The sequence below is a fragment of the Columba livia genome, chromosome 1, assembly GCF_036013475.1.
Source record: "Columba livia isolate bColLiv1 breed racing homer chromosome 1, bColLiv1.pat.W.v2, whole genome shotgun sequence".
NCBI lineage: Eukaryota > Metazoa > Chordata > Aves > Columbiformes > Columbidae > Columba > Columba livia.
The window spans coordinates 174,321,738-174,340,580 of record NC_088602.1 but is presented as its reverse complement, the minus strand read 5'-3'; the positions used below and the strand labels follow the sequence as shown (position 1 = coordinate 174,340,580).

Sequence of the window (18,843 nt, the reverse complement as noted above, 5' to 3'; positions counted from 1 at the left end):
TCGACTGGATGATCCTGGGGATCTCTTCCAACCGAAACGATTCGATGCCTCTATGGTACTCGGGAGGGGCGGAGACCTGTACCTTTGCGGGGGTGTTCGCCGGGGCCGCTTTCTGCCGCGCGTCCGGGCCCCTGCCGGGGGGCTGCAGCTCCCGCCTCCCCGGCAGCGCCGCCCGGCGCCGCAGCTCCGCCCGCGGGGCCGGGGCGGGCGGGGCCACCGGAAGGCGCCAGCCCACGTGTCGCGGCGGGGGCGGTGGCAGCGGCAGGCGGGGGCGGCCCGGCCGGTTCGCTGGCGGCCGGCGTGGCTGCCTGAGCCGCTGCCTGAGCCGCTGCTGCCCGGCGCCGCGGGACGCCATGGGCTGGCTGCCGGCGCAGGGGCGGCTGGCGGCGGGGCTGCTGGTGAACTTGGCCGCCTCCATCTGCATCGTCTTCCTGAACAAGTGGCTGTACGTGCGGCTGGGCTTTCCCAACCTCAGCCTCACCCTGGTGCACTTCGCCATCACCTGGCTGGGCCTCTACCTGTGCCAGGCGCTCGGCGCCTTCTCCCCCAAGAGCCTGCAGCCCGCGCAGGTGCTGCCCTTGGCCCTCAGCTTCTGCGGCTTCGTCGTCTTCACCAACCTCTCCCTACAGAGCAACACCATCGGTACCTACCAGCTGGCCAAAGCCATGACCACGCCGGTCATCGTGGTCATCCAGAGCCTGGCTTACGGGAAGACCTTCCCGCTCCGTATCAAGCTCACCCTGGTGAGGAGGCGGCGGGGGCGGGAAGGGGGGGCGCGGGGGTTCCCGCCCGCCCTGAGGCGACGCCCGAGGGCAGCGGCCCGGCCTAAACCCCCCTCTCTGTTCCACAGGTCCCCATCACGCTCGGCGTTTTCCTCAACTCCTACTACGACGTGAAGTTCAGCGTCCTCGGGATGGCGTTTGCCACCCTGGGTGTCCTGGTGACCTCCCTCTACCAAGTGGTGGGTTTGGGGGCGGTGGGGAAGGTGAAGGCGGGTGGGAGTGTTATGGTCGTTGGTCTTCAAGCTGCTGCTCCTCGGCTAGATGGGCTTGGAACAGCACCCTTGTCTTCCAGGGAGACTTCTGTACTCCATTATTTATTTTAAAAGCACTTAAAAAATGCGATAATGCACTATAACCCCTGGTAAGCTGTTTAAGGAGTTGGTTGTCCTTGCTGCTAAAAGTTGGGGTGTCATTTTTAACGTGATCATGAGCATATTTTCAAGGGGTGAGGATTGCTTTCTTGGTTAAACTCCGTTTTTGTAGAGATCACAGATTTTCTCCTTGCTGAAGCAAGTGCCTTGTGTTTGAGCCCTTTTCCAGTCTTTCAGTTAATCCCATGGTTTATCCTTGAGCTATTTACATTTTACCATCATTCTTCAATTTTGACTATACACAGTCTTAAGGTGTTTTTGTTGAGGATGCATTAATATATGTATGTGCAATATAACCTTTCTGGATGATTGTGGTTGAAAAAATAGATACGTCCAAGGACTGCCTTAGCCTTCTCTGCTGTAACGTTGTACTAACAGCTCGTGACCAGTTAATTATCGGCCTTGACTGTAAAAGCCTCCCTGATTAAGAGTCCCCTGTCATGTTGATGTGATAGTCGTAATCAATTTAAATATGAACTTCCTTGTAACAAGTGTATTGTGTGTCCAAAAGAAGTTATTTTGATCTGTAGTGTGCAAGATGATAAATAATGGTCTCTTGACCTGTTTTGGGGCAGGAGGAGGACAGAGATGTTGCATTATAACTTTAAGTGATGATGTGTGTACTGGAGAAATGATAGTGAAAGTGAGTGAAATTATTCTGTAATTAAAAAAAAAAAAAATAGCAAGTGTGTGCGCTGGAATCCATGTAACCAATTAACGTGATTTATGAAGTTTTACACTAAATGTCATACTTCAATATGATATAAAGATGTATCTTTTTGCCTGTAACATCTATCTTCATAACCATAGGTAACTAATGTTGTCTCTTAAAGCACACTACATTGAAAATCAAAGTTAGAGTCAATTATAGTCAATATTGAAATGAAATCCAGTAAATTAGGAATAAACTGGCAAAAGAAAGCCAAACATTTCCTGATTTTATTAGCTTGTGCATGGAGGAAAATGAGAAAGAGAAAAAGCATATCTCTGCCTAGGCAAATGTGCTCAGCCCCACCATAGACAGGATCTGGAATTTGTCCTTAGAATAAAAGGGAGCTGGCATTTTCTTCCCAGCTCTGCTACTTTTTGTTCTCCAGGCTCTGGGAAAAGGCAGCTTTAGGCACTCAAGAGTTTTTCACTGGCCCTGCATATGATTTTATCCTCACAGGGCTCATGTGCTCACAAGAGACAAACACATGGGCCTCCAGTTACACAAAAGCAGAAGGTGATGCTCAGCAGTCTGTTCATGCACTATTGTCCACAAGGCTGTGTTAGCAGCCAGGTTGCTTTTGCTCAGGTTTTCAATTTTATATTTTTTTTACCTCGTGTCTAACAGCTTTCTCTTTTGCTTTTAGTGGGTAGGAGCCAAGCAGCATGAGTTGCAGGTAAACTCTATGCAGTTGCTGTACTATCAGGCACCAATGTCCTCGGCTATGTTGTTGTTCATCATACCCTTTTTTGAGCCGGTCTTTGGAGAAGGGGGAATATTTGGGCCCTGGACGCTTTCTGCTGTGGTAAGGCTTTTGTTGACTTTATTTAAATAAATAATCATTGATGTTGAGAGTAGGATCTGTTTCTCTGTGAACAGATTTTTGTACAGTCCTTGACTATGATGAGATGAGAGGGGCACGTGCAAGAGAAAAAAAGGCCCTTGTGTCTGTCCAACTTCCTCCCAGAGGAGTCTGTCAATCGATTTACCTCCTTATTCTTCTTTCTGTTTAGAGGACATCTGAACAACAGGAAAATCTGACAAAATCCAGAAGCTTCCCCTAGTGTATTAAATTAAAAATGTTTAAGTGCCCTAGTTCCAGCTCTTACTGTCCACTCAGAAAAGAGAAAAGCATGCTCACTTTTGACACCCTCCTTTTCTGTGGAAGGATGCCAATGTTGGTTGTTCTCTAGAATTGCTAGGTTTTTTTCGCCAAGAAGACTATAATTTCTCTCTTTAACCTTCTGTCCAAAAAAGAGCCAATGGCATATTCTTACCACTGCTGATCGTACTGCTCAGTGATGGGTCATTTCTCGTAGCTTGGCAGTTGATGAATGTGGTAGCAAGTATTCCCAACAATGAAATCAGATATTTTTCCTAAATAGTTTTTGTGTGACCATAAGTAAGACTTTGTCTCAAAGATAAAGAGTATCACCTCTTTGGTATGAGTGGCCAGATTTTCCAAATCACTCTTAAATGTTCACCGAGAGTAAAGGAGAAAAGGCTTGTGGTTATATCGATGTATATTTATGGACATCATACCCAGAGCTACTTATACACATCACTAGTGTCTGTACTGATTTGAAGCTGTTTCTATTTTTGTTCTCCATATGTTTTTCTTGCCTGATATTTTGCATTTTAAAGTAAAGGAAGCTAACTAAATAACCTGAAATGTATCTACAGATGGTCAAAAGCATGTCAAGTTATTGACTGTATCTGTTAATCCGCAGATAATGGTACTGCTGTCTGGAATAATAGCCTTTATGGTAAACCTGTCCATTTACTGGATCATTGGAAATACGTCACCTGTCACGTATCCTTTGTAACATCAGTTGTTTCTCCTGTTTCCAGGTGAATTATATTAACATTAATTTGGGCTGTTTCACTGTGGGAAAATTGTTTGGTAACCTTCCTGCTTTATCTTAAATGATGAAGCAGGAAAAGCATGTTCATTTTTTAGTGTAGTTCGTTTCTTTGTTTGGGGTTTGTCTAGATAATGGCGTTTAACTCACTGATGTGCCCTTCAAACCTACAAAGAGTATTCACCCAGGCTTTGGCTACCTTCGGGAAGCGTTGTCATGTCAGTTAGTTTGTCGTGTGTGGTGGGTGATGGGCTCTGCATGGAGCTTAATTCTCATAGCTACAGAGATGCAGGAAAGTCACGTGAGTTGAAGTGGAAGTGACGCACCACTGCATGCTTTGGGTGTAATTAACGAAGTTCCCAAATATGTGTTTTTACAACAAACAATACTGATATTTGCCATTATCCTTAACAGGTGTCTAGGTATAACATGTTTGGACATTTCAAGTTCTGCATCACACTCCTGGGAGGGTGCCTCTTATTTAAGGATCCACTGTCTGTTAATCAAGGCCTAGGGATTCTGTGCACATTGTTTGGCATTTTAGCTTACACCCACTTCAAGCTTAGCGAGCAGGAAAGCAATAAGAGTAAATTGGTTCAGCGTCCATGAAGCAAGGGGTTCTGGAGATTAATAATATTGTGAAGGAAAGCAAGTGTTTAAATATGCATTGATTCTAGAATGCACAAAATTGCCTCGTTCATTTAGATCTATGGTTTTAGTTTAACTGCCAGGATCATTATTCTGTAACTAAACTGAAGGAACTGAATTATGTAAAACGCTGGATTTTTGCCATCTCAGTCCATCCTCTCGTTTTCATTAAATTTAGATGGTAACTTAAAAGAGAAAAAGGCACACTTCAAATTGCTGTGGAAATTGTACTGGAGTAATTATATTTTTTTGCATACCAAATGAGATCATGATGGCTACAGTTATAATACAGAGAGAGAAAGAAAAGGGATCTTGTCTTTGTGATCATGCCAGTATTACTGTTGTGAAGAAACTTGGAGGCACTTTTTTGCAGATGTTCTGGCATGTAATGATGCTTCCTCCTTTTTGTCTGGTGAACGATGAAGAGGAAACGTACTTTGTTCAGTAGTTTTAAAAAGGGCCGCCAAGCTTAATCCTATTTCTTGTACGGTTTCTTATGTATGTTTGGCTTCAACACATGGATTAGATTTTGGCTGAACAAAGTAGATAAAATTACAGGTGGAGAGAGACTAGAAGGGAGACACTGGAAAACCTGAAGCCACAGGCCAAGCTAAAGAAAAGTAGGAAATCAGATCTAAACAGTTAATTTTTTCTTTTGATCCATCAGGACATGAATGAAGTAATATGTGGTTTAGAAAATTCTGTTACTGGTTTATAATTTTCTCCATGCCAAAACCAAGGCTTTATGTGACATCTTGTAAATACCAGTGAGCCTAACAATACCTCTGATTTTGTGGTAGTAGCCAAATATTTTGCAGCCCATGCACACAGACACCCGTGCTAAATATCTCCTCGGATAAATCTTTGGAAAGGTCACCATCTGTAATGGATGTGAAGGTTTCCTGGTTCTCTCTCCTGCCTTCGGCCCCACCTCCCTCTCTCCTGCACCTTTCCCCGAGAGTTACATTCAGTGGGATCCACGGATTTGTCTGTTGGTGTTTCAGAGGGGAGGCCCCGGGCAGTGCTGGGATGGCAGCATTTCCTCAGCAGTCGGTCAACTGGAAAATACCGAAGTGAGAGAAGAGCGTGAGGTGGGACCTGCTTCTGCTTTAATTTGGGAAGGCTTTGAAAATTATTTTATGCCGGTATCAAGCTCTGATTTTGACAACATGGAAGGAAGGAGAAGTTGAGTACTCTTCTATTTTTAAAAAGGAAGAAAAAATAACTGCTTTCAGTAAATCTGGTGAGAACATATGTTCACTGGATTTTCAGGGTTAGAATTTATTTGCAGGTCTTAATCTTCACATTTTGGGGTTTAATTTATCTTCATCTACCTCTGGCAGAATTAAAGAGGGGAATTACATGAACAAAACTAGCTATCTTAAGTTTTATAGCCACCAACAGAAATGATATTTAATTCCTCTGAGCTTTTTTACAATAGAGGCAACAAGTCTTTGTGTAAGAAACGATGCAGATCTTCTCAAGTTTGTAAATTATTTATCTGTTACAGAGTTCTTGATTTAAGAAAAACTAATTTCTCTGTGTAACCTAAGTTTACACCATAATACTCTGTATCATTTCAGAATTAGAAATACCTGAATCATTTTGCATCTTTACCAGCTGTGTCTTAGACATTGTACTTGTCCAAGGATAATTTTTTGTATGCATTTTTATAAGTCTAATTAGTTTAAAAATACAGCTTGAAGTACTGAAAGATGTGTTCAGACAGGACAATCTCTGGTTGCATATCCTTCAGTACGTACACCGAGAAAGCCATTTGCATTAATTTGTGCTGTGCACAAGTTCTTCTAGAATGTAGATAGACTGCAAAGACTCTTACGGTTAGAAAGCAACAAATGAATTTGAAGCCTATATGGCAACAATATTAGGGATGAAACTGATGTAAATATAAAGCAGTAGAATTAACAAAACAACCATGTCTGAAAATATGAAGGACTCCTTAAGGAGAGGAGCGGATCTGCAAGAGAAAGTTAACAGTATCATGTAAAACAATACATTATGAATACAGTCTTGCTGGAATGTGTAAGTCTTGAAGGTCACTTAAGTGACATGATTTTTTTCATGTGTTCAAGAGCTCTCCTTTGAGATTTAGCTGTTGTATCTAACAAATAAAGTATCTCGAACTTGGTCATATGGTTCAAAATATTAAATTCAGGAGGCTTGTGAAATTGTGGGATAAGTAGATCTTTGTATGTATTGTATCTCTGGATACCATGTGTAGAGTGGGAATAAATTTTTAATTACTTGACAGATACCTGCTTATTGCAAGGAAGAACAGTTCTTGATTTTTTTTTCCAACTTCTGTTTGAATTGCATACACTATGTGGGTCTCGGTGTGTATAAAACAAAATTATGCCACTTGGATTTATGTCTGTATAAATATTTCAAGGTTTTTCTGTGTTTTGGGGCTGAACTCATGACACAAAGCAGGGAGGCTGCATGCCTCTCCTCCCTGGGCGAATACAGGCACCCACATGTGTGCACACACATGCTTGCCCATTGACAAGCCACCTGGGAGGTTTTCACCATTATCTTTTGCCCACTTGAGTCCTCCCTGAATGCTCCAGCCTCTTTGTGGTCTCCGTTTCCTTCTCTGTCCGGCACAAAGTCCCCAGTGCGAGGTTCTTTGGTCCGGCTTTGTCCCTGTGCCACGGCAGAGCTCACCCCAGCCCTTGGCTGGGAAGTCCTGATGATCTCCCAGTGGTACAGCACAGGAACAAAACGAAGTTAACTGTTATGATGCCAGTACAGTAACTGGTACCAGCCAACTCCTTCCTTCACAGACAAGTATCTGTTGAGTTATATGTTAGGGGGACTTAATCTTCAGCAGGTTGTAAAATGACAAAGAAAAGGACAGGGTATAAGAGACTTTCAGTTTGCATGGATTTACTGCAAGCACTGTGATAGTGTGCTTGGCCAAGCTTTTAAATTCCGAGGTAAAAGTGGAGTCTTATAAAAATTACTGATGCTTACCTGGTGGGAAACTTGCTTATTCTAGTTTTTACTATATCACTTTAATGTGTTTTCCTGCTAAATATTTGTATTTAATTCAGGTTTGCCTTTCCTGACATAGAAATCAGAGACTTGACATCTTTAACAATATGTAGTCATCACCCTGTATGTGACGTTGCAATTGGAACTGTAAGTGTACAAATCCCAGTATTTACTTAATTTTTTTTTTAATTAATCTTCTACATATGACTGAACTGTGATAACAAGATGGATCTTAGTCCTTTTCTGCCATCAAGTGCTTATATTGGCATTCTTTAAAATGCTGCCATTAGAGTAGTTCCAGTGGAAAAATTATCGTAGGTACCAGGGCGGCATTTAAAAGTGAGAGCAGATCCAGATGATTCTGATTACAATGAATGACTGGTGGTAAGTTATCTCCGCTAGTGCTGGCCCTGCAAACACTTTAGAACAACATATGTGAGGTTTTCTCATCTTCCCCAAAGGAATAAGTAGTATGCTTTACAGATACTCAGTTCAAAGCTTTGTGTAACCTTTAACTTGGGTAACTCTGCACTCATCTGACAGACTTTGCAGCTGGTTTTGTACGACTTGCTGAGTTCTTGCAGGCTCGGGGGGCGCCATGCCAGAGGAGTTTTCGTGGTGCTGGGTGAACAGCTGCTCTCTCAGGCTTCAGGTTGAAGGAGAGTGTTTTGCTGCTGCTGTTGGATGTATGAAAAGGAGGTTTGTCTTGCAGGAGTTCTACCTTCAAGACAGAGCTGCAATTCAGCAGGAGTGTATCTTCCGTCTCATTTCATGAAATGAATGCTCAGTGATGGCCTGGGGCTAAAGCAACATTAAAGCCTTGTTTGGGCTACCCATGGTTTTTATTAAACTTCTTAAATAATACTAGTGGTAGTCAATGCTGCCTGATTATTAAGGTAAAAATCTCATTTTTATAATGTCTTACATAATAGGAGCTTTGGAAGAGTGTTTCATAACATTTTGGAGTACAGCTGATGTCTAATCTGCGTCTAGTTTGTCACATCTTCTGCAAAATCTATCAAAGGGTAATGATGGATTTTGTAACTGGCTGTACATATTTACAGGGACGGGATGCTGAGAAGGATCTTGCTCTTGAGCAATACTGTGCTCCTGAACACTGGCATAGTGTTCACCTGGATTTAGTGGTGATTTAGAAACATCTAGCCTGAAATTAACCAGCATGCTTAGGAAAGGAAAAAGAAGGCTCACTGATAGGTGAGAGCACTTTTTATCTTCTTGCTTTTAGTAACAAGCATGAGGCTTTTGGTTTAAGGGAATTCAGAGAGCAGGCCTCAAATCACCTTTCAGAATAAGATTTTTCTTCCAAGATGTTTGTTTTGCTCCTACTTACATAGTTGTCTTACCTGGATTTGAAAAGAAGCAGAATTTGGATTGCAGACTTGCAGGCCAGCTTCTGTGCTAGCCATTTACAACCCAACTTCCCTGCTTGGTGAGAAAACAAAAAGGAAAAGAATGTTGAATACATGAAAGGTAGACTGGCTATATAGCAAAGCTTTGATTTGCACAATAATTTCAGTCTTCTAGTTGTACAGATGCAACTCTTTCTGTTTGTTTCTCTACTGTTACAATCTGGTAGATGCACAAAAGCACCAGCTTTCTGCTCCGCACATCTTGCTGGTGCTCGCTGTCTCATCTTTTCATTTGACAGCTCAGTTGCTGCTCAGGTGATTGGGATGTCAGCTGAGAACTGGTTAAGAACATGAAGTGAAAAAACTATCAGCAGGAGCTGATAGAAACTTGGGTAATGAAAAATCGTAAGGCACAGAGGCTAAGACATAGAGACATCTTACCAAAAAGATCTGTGCTAAGCAGCAGGGAGAGGTGTGGATTTATCTCCAGGCAGATATTGCAAAGGATGCAAGAGCTGAATTGCATGAATTCTTGCTGTTCTGCAGTAGTTGACAAATTTAGTTTCAACTAGCTTTTAATGTAAACATTCAGACAGTATAAAACCTTTCCCAGACTTGTCCCACAGCGACAGTTAACCTTCCTGAAAGAAGGGAGCTATTGTTCTGCCTCCCCTTCGCTCAGCAATGCTGGTGAAGGAGGGTTTGTGTTCCTGAAAGCTGGGCGGCTTTTTTTCAGATATATCAGTTGGTCCAATGAAAGCATTTCACCTCTCCCTACAGAGCCTGTCTCGCTGAAGTCGCTGTTCCTGCTTTCATCCAACTCATTTGGGTGGTGCTCCTGCCTTCTGTAACTCCAAAGGACCTTGGGGAGCAGAACACGCTGCATCGCCTCATGTAACTGCAGTCCACCCTGCTGTAGTGAATCCAACCCAGCCCAAAGACTCGTGGTTGCAATCTGTGGTACAACGAGAGCTAAAGAAAGGGGAAATGCAATCCCTTTTCATTGGTTTAGCTGCAAAGCAGTTACTCATCCTTTCAAATTTTAATCTGTCATTTCCCTTTAGTAGGTGTGCAAGAAAACTCCCTTTCCTGTTTAAGTCTGCTCTTTCTGTATAAAGTATAATTATACTATATTTTCTGGAATTGAGCAGAAATTGTACTCACTGCTCACATAAATATATTGACTACACCCAGCATTGCTACTTTTACCTAAGGCCCCTTAACTGCCTTATAATCCAGGAAAAAAAAAAAAGGTTTAAAATAAAGGAGTCGAGTTAACTTGAATTAAGAGGTAATTTGCCAGCTCAGGAGATCCATGTGCCTTCCCAGCTGCTGCAGCTCAGTACATAATAGGTGCAATATGGTGCCTTTATAATGGAAAGGCAGGGGCAGACGTGGACAAATTAAACACAATGTTATGAAAGTAAATTATGTATTTAGAAGCAAGTAGTGGGTATGGTCCAGAGGTTGCTTGAGGATTAATATTGCAAAGATATATGATGATTTGTTAGTGGCTTCACAGGAATATGAATACAAGCCTTTCATTTGAAGGCACATGGTAGTGTTTTTCATGAGCTCCAAGAAGTCCAGCACAGCCATGTGGGTAGCTGGCACATGCAGGGCGCACATGCGGGCCAGCAGTGTGTCACAAAACAGCAGGATTATTTTTAGAACTGTAGATGGCTGTGTCATGTCCAGGAAGTACAGGGAGGAGATCTCTGGTTGAAGGACAGCGCAAGGATGTAATTTTTAGTGGCACAGAAAACAGCTGCATTTTTTTACTTCCTTAGCAAAGCAGAGACTGAGAAGCAAACTTGTTTAAAGGAGATGTGTTCTGATTGGGCAAAGCACATGGAGTAATCACGGCTACTGGGACCACAGAACAAGGGTGGCTGTAATTAAAAAAAAAAGGAAAGAAAAAGGGAAAAAAAGTGATACAGAGACAACCGAGAGGAGTATACAGCCTGTATACATCTAAGCAGGTTTTAGAATATAGTGTCTAAGTTTAGATGCTTAACTCTGATTAGGCATCTGAATAGCAGGACCAGATTTGTCAGTGTGAACTTCTTCCCTTTCAATTGTACTTACTGGAGAATGGCATGTGCTCAACATTTCCAGAAATGAAGCTGCATAGTTGACAAGTTTGACATTTTCTTGGTCTCCAACTAAATTAGGTATGCTATTTAGCAAAGAAACTGAGTCCTTGTTCTGCTTCCTTACCCTCTCCATAATGTTTTTAATCCTCCTTGCTCTTTGGGGAAAAAGAAACCATTTGCACACTTTCATTTTTCTGTTGTATAACTAACTACAGTGACTGAATAGGTTTTTTACAATACACTGGCTTTACATATTTATCTACATGTGTGCATGTTGATTCCACTCAGGTTTCTGTCTATGAGCTGAATGGAAAAAGCTGCTGCTGTTATACAGCATTGACTGTTGTGAATTAAAGCGCTTTGCTCCAGGGAGTGGAAAGGCAACATTAAGGTCTTCAGGGATCCAAAGTGGTTTGCTTGCTAAATGCATTTCTTGTGGTGGTTAGTTAAAACCTGGTTTCCTATTTGTTAATCCAGTTGCGAGGAGAAACCAACAGTGGTGGTCATATATCCTTCAAGCAATTATGATACATTTCTGAAAACACACAATCTCACCCTTCTGAGTGGTAAAATGATTCTTCTGATCAATATGAATAATGTGCCAATGCTTTTTAGCTAGTATCATTCCACAGAAAACCACTTCTTCAGCTTTTGTTCAGGCACAGTTTGCATGAGACTTTGGTCTTACAGGTAAAAAAAAAAAGAGGGAGAGAGGTGATAGATTTGTTTCCCAAAGAACACCCAAGGGAAACTTTCCTATAAAGGCTGTTTTGATTTATGGATATCTTTGTCTTTATCAGGGGTGGACACATAAACCTTAGTTCTGTAGCCCTAAACCTACAGTTTCAATGGGGTCCAGCCAACGGCAGACACATGGACACATGGGAGGATGGCACTGAGCTGGGGTTGTGCAGCACCTACAGTCAGTTGTTTTTATACAACTAGATGCAAGATTACAGAAGCAGCTGTACTTGGGTGTCGTTCAAACCTCATCTTGGATGCCAAGGAGAGAAATTAAATAGAGGTAGTTTGAAAATCAGAGACTTTGCAAAACCAGCAGATTTAGTGAAAGGCATACTCTTAGCACACATTATATGAGATGGCAGAGTCGGTGGAACAGCATGTTACTGCTTTAAGGCACATCTGCTCCTCCCCATGGACACAGCTTGGGCACTTGCTTCTGTGCAGATAGGCAAGTTCCAGTGCTGGGACAAGGGGGACGAGGGACCCCACACAGGCAGGAATGGGGCTGAAGGGAGTGGGGTGGAGAGGAGGCACCTACTTCAGTCACAATGTCCATATGCTCTGCCTCGGGAGGCAGGTTTTGAGAGAGAAGGTTTCACACCTAAACAAACCAGCAAGAAAGTCCTGTTTTCATGCACAGCTACCAACCCCTCAGGCAGAAGCCCTCACAGATTTTCTCAGGCGGTCCACGGGGTATTTATGTGCCTATCGGTGGTCTTGAAGCCTCTGGGAGACTGGCTGGCTCTGAGCCTCAGTGGCTCATTAGCCACCTCTGCAGCCTCCTGTGGACTGGCAATTATCTATTCTCCTCGTCCCCCCTTTAAAGGGAAGATCTTTGGAAGGTTAGTATGTTGGTCCTGTTTTTCAGTGTGCTCCATTTAGCTGAACCAGTCTCTGCTGCCTCAGCTGTTTCTGCTACTATGAAGGCAGCTTTTCTCATTTGAGAGCCTGTAATAATTCACAGGGTGCAATGCAAATCAGAAATCATTGGGATATTATGTTTAAAGGCTGGTTAATTATCTAATCGGTTACTTGTCCCTAAGCAAGCCAGGATTTAAATATCTTGTAGTTAATATCCTTAGTGTTTTCATTGAGGATAAAAAATAAACAGTCCCCTGATCTCCTGAGTTTCCTTTTAAAATTTGATGTAAATTAATGCATACAGAGATATCTAAATAAATTATTTTAGGTTATGACATCCTTTTTGACTAATGAGATGTAACCTTTTAGGACTAGGAATGAATGAAACAAACTTCTGGAAAGAATTTTCTGCAAAGGTGGCTTTGACAGGGTTGTGTTGTAGCAGAAGAAGCCAGAGACATTGGGCTCTAAAGGGGCATTTCTTGCATTGAAAACTGGAACCAAAACTTACTGAAAATGAAGAGCTGATATGCATATATAAAGCATAGATAAAACCATAAAGTTTCTTTAGTTTTACTGCAGTCATCTCTTTTGTCTTGCATAAAACAATTCTCTCCCTGAGTGGACCAAAAAGACACTCTTGTATCAGGAATAGTGTGGCCAGCAGGACTAGGGAGTGATCGTCGCCCTGTACTCAGTGCTGGTGAGGCTGCACCTCAAATCCTGTGTTGAGTTTTGGGCCCCTCGCTACAAGAAAGACATTGAGGTTCTGGAGACAGTTCAGAGAAGGGCAATGAACCTGGTGAGGGGTCTGGAGCAGAAGTCTGATGAGGAGCAGCTGAGGGAACTGGGGCTGTTTAGCCTGGAGAAAAGGAGGCTGAGGGGAGACCTTATCACTGTCTACAGCTACATGAAAGGAGGTTTTAGCATGGAGGGGGTTGGTCTCTTCTCCCAAGTAGCAAGTGGTAGGATGAGAGGAAACGGCCTCAAGTTGTGCCAGGGGAGGTTTAGATTGGATATTAGGAAAAAATTCTTCACGGAAATGGTTGCCAGGCATTGGAACAGCCTGCCCGGGGAAGTGGTGGAGTCACCATCCCTGGAGGTGTTTACAAGACATGTAGATGAGGTTCTTCAGGACACTGTTTAGTGCCAGTGCCAGGTTAGCAGTTGGACTCGGTAATGTTGAAGGTCTCTTCCTACCAAAATGATTCTATGATTTTTTGACTCTTGACTCGTATTCTATGTGCACATGCTGACAATGATGTGAGACAGTACTGCTCCCCAGCTACTTGCAGCTTCTCGTCCTGCAGACATGATTGTCCTTTCCCATCTTTGTCTGCAAAGAGGAATGTGTGCCCATGCTGTGGTCTCCCCTGGATACAATCATATGAGTAACAGTTTAACATTCTGGACTGTGAACTGAACCCACTAAGATGTGGGTTGTAATCCCTCCAACTTATTGTGTTGTAAGGGCAGTAACTTTTGCTAAGAAAGTACCATCAACAGCAGAGGGAAGTGATGTCTTGAGCTGCAGCAACTTTACTTGCTAGAGCTGACTGATCAAAGCTGTCATAACAACAGCAAATCATGCCTGCTAGTAGGCAAAGAAATATCAAGATCGTAATTTTGGAACTGTGTGGGGAAAAAGCTTAGAAAGTGATGGAAAGATTAGCCATAAGATGAAAGAGTGTCTCACTTCTCAGTCATTTATCAAAAATAAAAAGTTGCCACAGTAAAAAAATGTATTTGCTACCACAAAGGAAATTCCCTTGATTATCTGCACAAGTGGAATGCAAAATACACAGCTGAGATATGCTCTCTGCAGACATCAAGATGTACATTTCCAAAGAAGCTTTCACAGAAGAGAACAGGTTCAGCTTGAAGAACACAGCAAACGAGCTATAAAACAGAACAGCTTGCAAATTACCATCAGAAGTGTCTTCAATAGTACAATCAACCCAACTCATCTGCAAACAGGAAAAGCTGGCTAGGACTAGCTAAAGTAATTATCAGTGGTAACGTGTCCTGTTTACTTCTCCCTAAGTGACACCTGAGGGAAACTTCTGTGAATTTGGATTCCAGTTCTATCACAGGAGATACTGCAGGGGTTTAGCCACCCAAGTGACTGATACCTCAGGTAACAGTAGGACATTCAAGGTGCAGTTAGATGATAAAAGACCACTGAATGGTTCCTTGCCTTCAGAAGGGGCTATTTCCCCTTTTCCATCTCCAGTTCTCTGCTTCCAGCTGTGTGTTCTTCCTGCTTTCCTTGTGGTGTCTCGTGTTATGTGAATGTATGATAAAGCAAGCTGTCATACTAGCAGCAGATAAAAGTATCTGCTGTTGAATCAGCTAAATCTGTTGTCAAATGAGCCAAAGCCAGCTCAAAGAAATACTCAGCTGGGAATGCACAGCTCCTGGGAAGGCTGTTGTTCCAAAAGGACATTAGATTGTCTCAGGACATTCTTTCAGTTAGATGTTTGATGGGCTCAGCTGCATTACCTAACCGTGCAAGGTGGCTGGGTCAATCCAACACCACACTGCTTCCAAAAATGGTCTCACCATCAGAGCTTAGAGCCAGCAGTGAGGAGAAGAGGAGGGGAATGGGACACCTTTTGCAGCTAGCCAGGGCAGATCCCGCCTTTTCCCCTGCCTACCCACTACCACCATTCCACCATTCCTGTGCAGCTACTCAGGATTAGCTCAGGGAACAGATCTGTCTGAAAAGAAACCATCAGAAAAAAAAAATTAAAAAATGCTTTATTTCTCATGTGTGCCACATCACTTTATACACTTTCTGCTGCAGATGCACAAATACATGTGCCAGTATAACAGAAGAGGCAGCAGGAGGATGGAAGAGGTGGATGGGAACAGATCTCTGTGAAGCAGCATGTCGACCAGAGAAATGCATACTGAATCTTCACTATCTCACCATTAAAACCAACCATCTTATTGTGGCTGCGCAGCTAGGGAAGACCCACAACTGGTAGGTTTCTGTGAACAGAGCAGGTATAATAGGTAATGTGGCTGATTAGGGAACAAGAAGAGGATAAGACAGCCCCAAGTTAATGATTCTCTGTGGCTTTACCTACATCCCATCTGGTGAGAAAGAATAAATTAGATCTTGTGGCATCTCCTGCATCAAATGAGTTAAAGATCAGGATAGGCAATTATCTGCCAAAGGGGATGGGTTTGGATTCTACCAGACCTTCTTCAGTAGATATTGGGGAAAACAAGTGTTCTCATGAATCTACTTGAAAATCTGTGTTTGGGTGAGGAAAGCCAGAAGACCTGTGCTTTCAAATATCTCACTGCAGAGCATTTCAGCATATGTGTTTGTGAGGCTTGTTTCACTTGTATGAGGAGACTGTAGCCTGTCTCATGACAGCCAAACCAAGATGCAGCAATATCCTGCAGACCCACAGCCATGGATTTGGGATTCTTCCCTTGTGAGTAACACCATCATGTTGTATTTCTCTCAAAGTGTCCTACCATGCTGTGTCCCCTCTGGTCTTGGCTCATATCTGAGCAACATGGTGTTGAGATAAGTGATGTAAATCAGAAGACAAAGCCCAGTGCCTTCATGTTGCTCCATGGAAAAAGAAAGGCAGAAGAATCTGCCAAGAAAAATGCACAAAATCAAACTACCACAGCTAAAAATATTATTTTTAAATGACAGAAGTGATCTAAATTGAGTGCTAAGATGGGTCCTGTGAAATCAGCTGAATGAAGGCATGCCAAAAAGTCCAAGCGCTTGCTTTCTCTGACAGCAACAGAAAAACAAGATATTAATACTTCAGTGGAACCAACCAAAGCACAGAACAATATTTTTCATGGCTTCTTCATCTGCAGTCAGAGTTTAGTTTGTGTCCTGCTTTTCCAGTGGCATCGATTGGTCTATGCAAGTTTTCTCTGTTTATTTCTGAGATCCTCTTTCATGCTGTAGAAAAACCCTTTTCTCCAGCAGATGGCGCAAGTGCCAACAAAACGCCGGAAAGAACATAGTGTGCTTTACTTTGTATACTTTTTATCTCCTCTCTCATGAGATCGAGAACACCTCCTCCTAATATCTGAAATATTGTTTTGTACACGTGATGACTGAAACCTGTCCTCTCTGAGTGCTTTGATTTCCAGTAACAGCTTTCCAAACTAGTCTTTGGATTTTTCAGGCGGTCTCTCCACAGCTGAGACACAGGCCCGTAGAGGAGTAGCAAGATTGTCCTTGAAGTCACGAAACTGGTCAGCCACATCATTCACCTTTTGTACACCTTTACTTGTCCGGCTCATTCCTGCCAACAACCCAGCTTATCCTGGTGGTGCACTTTGTACAAACTTCCACCACACAGGTTATTTACAATTGATTCCTTCCGGGCCTGTCCCCTCCTGATTATTTGGGCCAAAATAAATGATATTCTGCATAGCTAATTCTCTCAGGTACCAGTTACCTCTCTCCACAGTGTTCCGCCTCCCTGGATGATATAGAACATTGTTGTTGGAGAGATACCTTGGCTTCATGGCTGTCAGAGGTCACCTCCAGAGGCTGCAGGATTCTTTTTGAAATTGCCCTGTCAATGGCCACATCCTCAACAGAGATCCCAGCTGCCTGGCTTCCTTACTCTCTAGTTCCAGACCACTGTCTCCACTGATCCAGCAGCAGAGCAGCCATGTTACGATGTTCTCAACCTTCATGACAACTGAAGTGTTTTCACACATCTTGCAGCTCACCTTGGGAGAAGGATCGAGTGGTTATCTCTTGCTCTCCACCTTGTGATGATGATAATGCCCCCTTGTCCTTGTCCGTTGCACAGGCTTTTCTTGTGACTCTTATGACATGGGATTGTCATCTGCTTGACTTATGGCCATAGTCCGGGTGGTCACAGTGCGTCACAGGGTTTTGAGTGGCTGAAGTGACTGTCACTGGAATTGGCGTAGCTGCCGTGCCCGTTGCTGGGTCTGCAGTGGCTGCCTTGGGAGCTGCAGCAGCTGCTGTGCATGTTACTGAGGCTCCAGCAGATGCAGCGTCTGTCACAGGAGCTGGAGTAGTTGCAGTCCTCCTAATTAACCTTATCTCCCTAAATAATCCTGTCACTAGCAAGAAATGACACCAATGCAGCAGACCTGACAATACCAACAGGGTACAATCAACTCCCTAAGGATATTAAAAATTCTGAAAACCATATTTAATCTGTCCTAACAGAAAAAGAAAGGTGTTGTTAGATAGCTTTTCTATAGATTGGCTCGTCCAGTTGAAAAAAACATAGGTGCAATTCCCTCTCTCAAGGTACAACAATAAGGAATATAAATTCACTGTCAACTGAAGTATGATAAAGTAAATCAGTACTAAGCCACAGCAAAGCCATCACTGTAGACCAATTTCCAGAGGTGACAGATCACACAAAAGTATTGGTAAAGTATGCCCAGATCTAATAAGGTACCGCTGAACACAATTTAGAGAGCAGATGATCCAACTTTTGCCACAGTATTTTTAAACCCATATAATAAGTGCAATTTGCTTTAATACCGCTAGATGACGTCCAAAGCACACAGATCTGCGGTTATCTCAAACCTATGATCTGGCACCTTTCCAAGAAAACTGAATTCGAGTCATAGCAGCAAACCCACCAAAATCTCCAAATTTTAGCCCTTCTCTAGTGCTGAATTTTAGCCTCTTTCACCCCACATTGGGCACCTTTTTGCTGTCATGGTTTAACCTGAGCTAACAATTCAAAGCCACGATAGCCACTCACTCACACCCCACTCCCCACCCCCAAATGGGACAGAATTAAACGGGAAGGGAGAAGCTCATGGACTGAGATAAAACCAGTTTAATAAAATAACAATAATACTAATATACTATTAGTAGTAGCACTATATATTAAATCGAAAATAGAATATAAAGTAAAAGATACTCAATGCAATTCCTCACTAACTCTGTCTTGTGCTGATCAGCCAGTCCCAGGAAGCGAGCAGCCTGATCCCAAACAGCTGATCCCAGAGGAAGAGGGAAAAAGGCAGAATGGCCCAGAGGCCGCTGCAAACGGTAGGATGGCAAAAGGCTGAACTAAAGGAACTCCCAAATGGAACTCAGCGGGGAAGGAGCAGAACGAGAAGAGGCTCTGGTCCCTAGTCAGAAAAACCCGACTCTCCTTAAAGATGAAGCATGATGCTAATGGCATGGAATAATCTCACTGATCAGCCCAGGTGCCAGTCAGGGTCTGGCCCATCCATGCTGCCCTTCCCACCTGCCTCACACCTGCGGATAGAGAGCCCAGAAAGACCTTGGCTCCCAGACAGCAACTAAGATAACAGTAAGTTCTTGCATTCTTTTTGTTCCAACTCAAAACCACTGGAAAGTTACTTGGAGAAAAACATGAATTCTGTCCTG

The 18,843-nt window shown here is 43.0% G+C and overlaps 1 protein-coding gene and 1 long non-coding RNA gene across 2 annotated transcripts; both read left to right on the top strand.

Annotated features, from left to right (window-relative positions):
• The first annotated feature begins 244 nt into the window (after positions 1–244).
• SLC35E3 (solute carrier family 35 member E3) lies at positions 245–6,647 on the top strand. The gene is made up of 5 exons (XM_065048329.1): positions 245–743; positions 851–961; positions 2,509–2,667; positions 3,593–3,675; positions 4,147–6,647. The coding sequence occupies exons 1-5, from the start codon at positions 354–356 to the stop codon at positions 4,331–4,333; spliced, it is 930 nt and encodes a 309-aa protein (XP_064904401.1). The 5' UTR covers positions 245–353; the 3' UTR covers positions 4,334–6,647.
• A 730-nt stretch (positions 6,648–7,377) lies between these two features.
• LOC110355652 (uncharacterized) lies at positions 7,378–9,718 on the top strand. The gene is made up of 3 exons (XR_002408469.2): positions 7,378–7,534; positions 8,452–8,602; positions 9,538–9,718. It is a non-coding gene; the product is annotated as an uncharacterized LOC110355652 (long non-coding RNA).
• Positions 9,719–18,843: the final 9,125 nt, after the last annotated feature.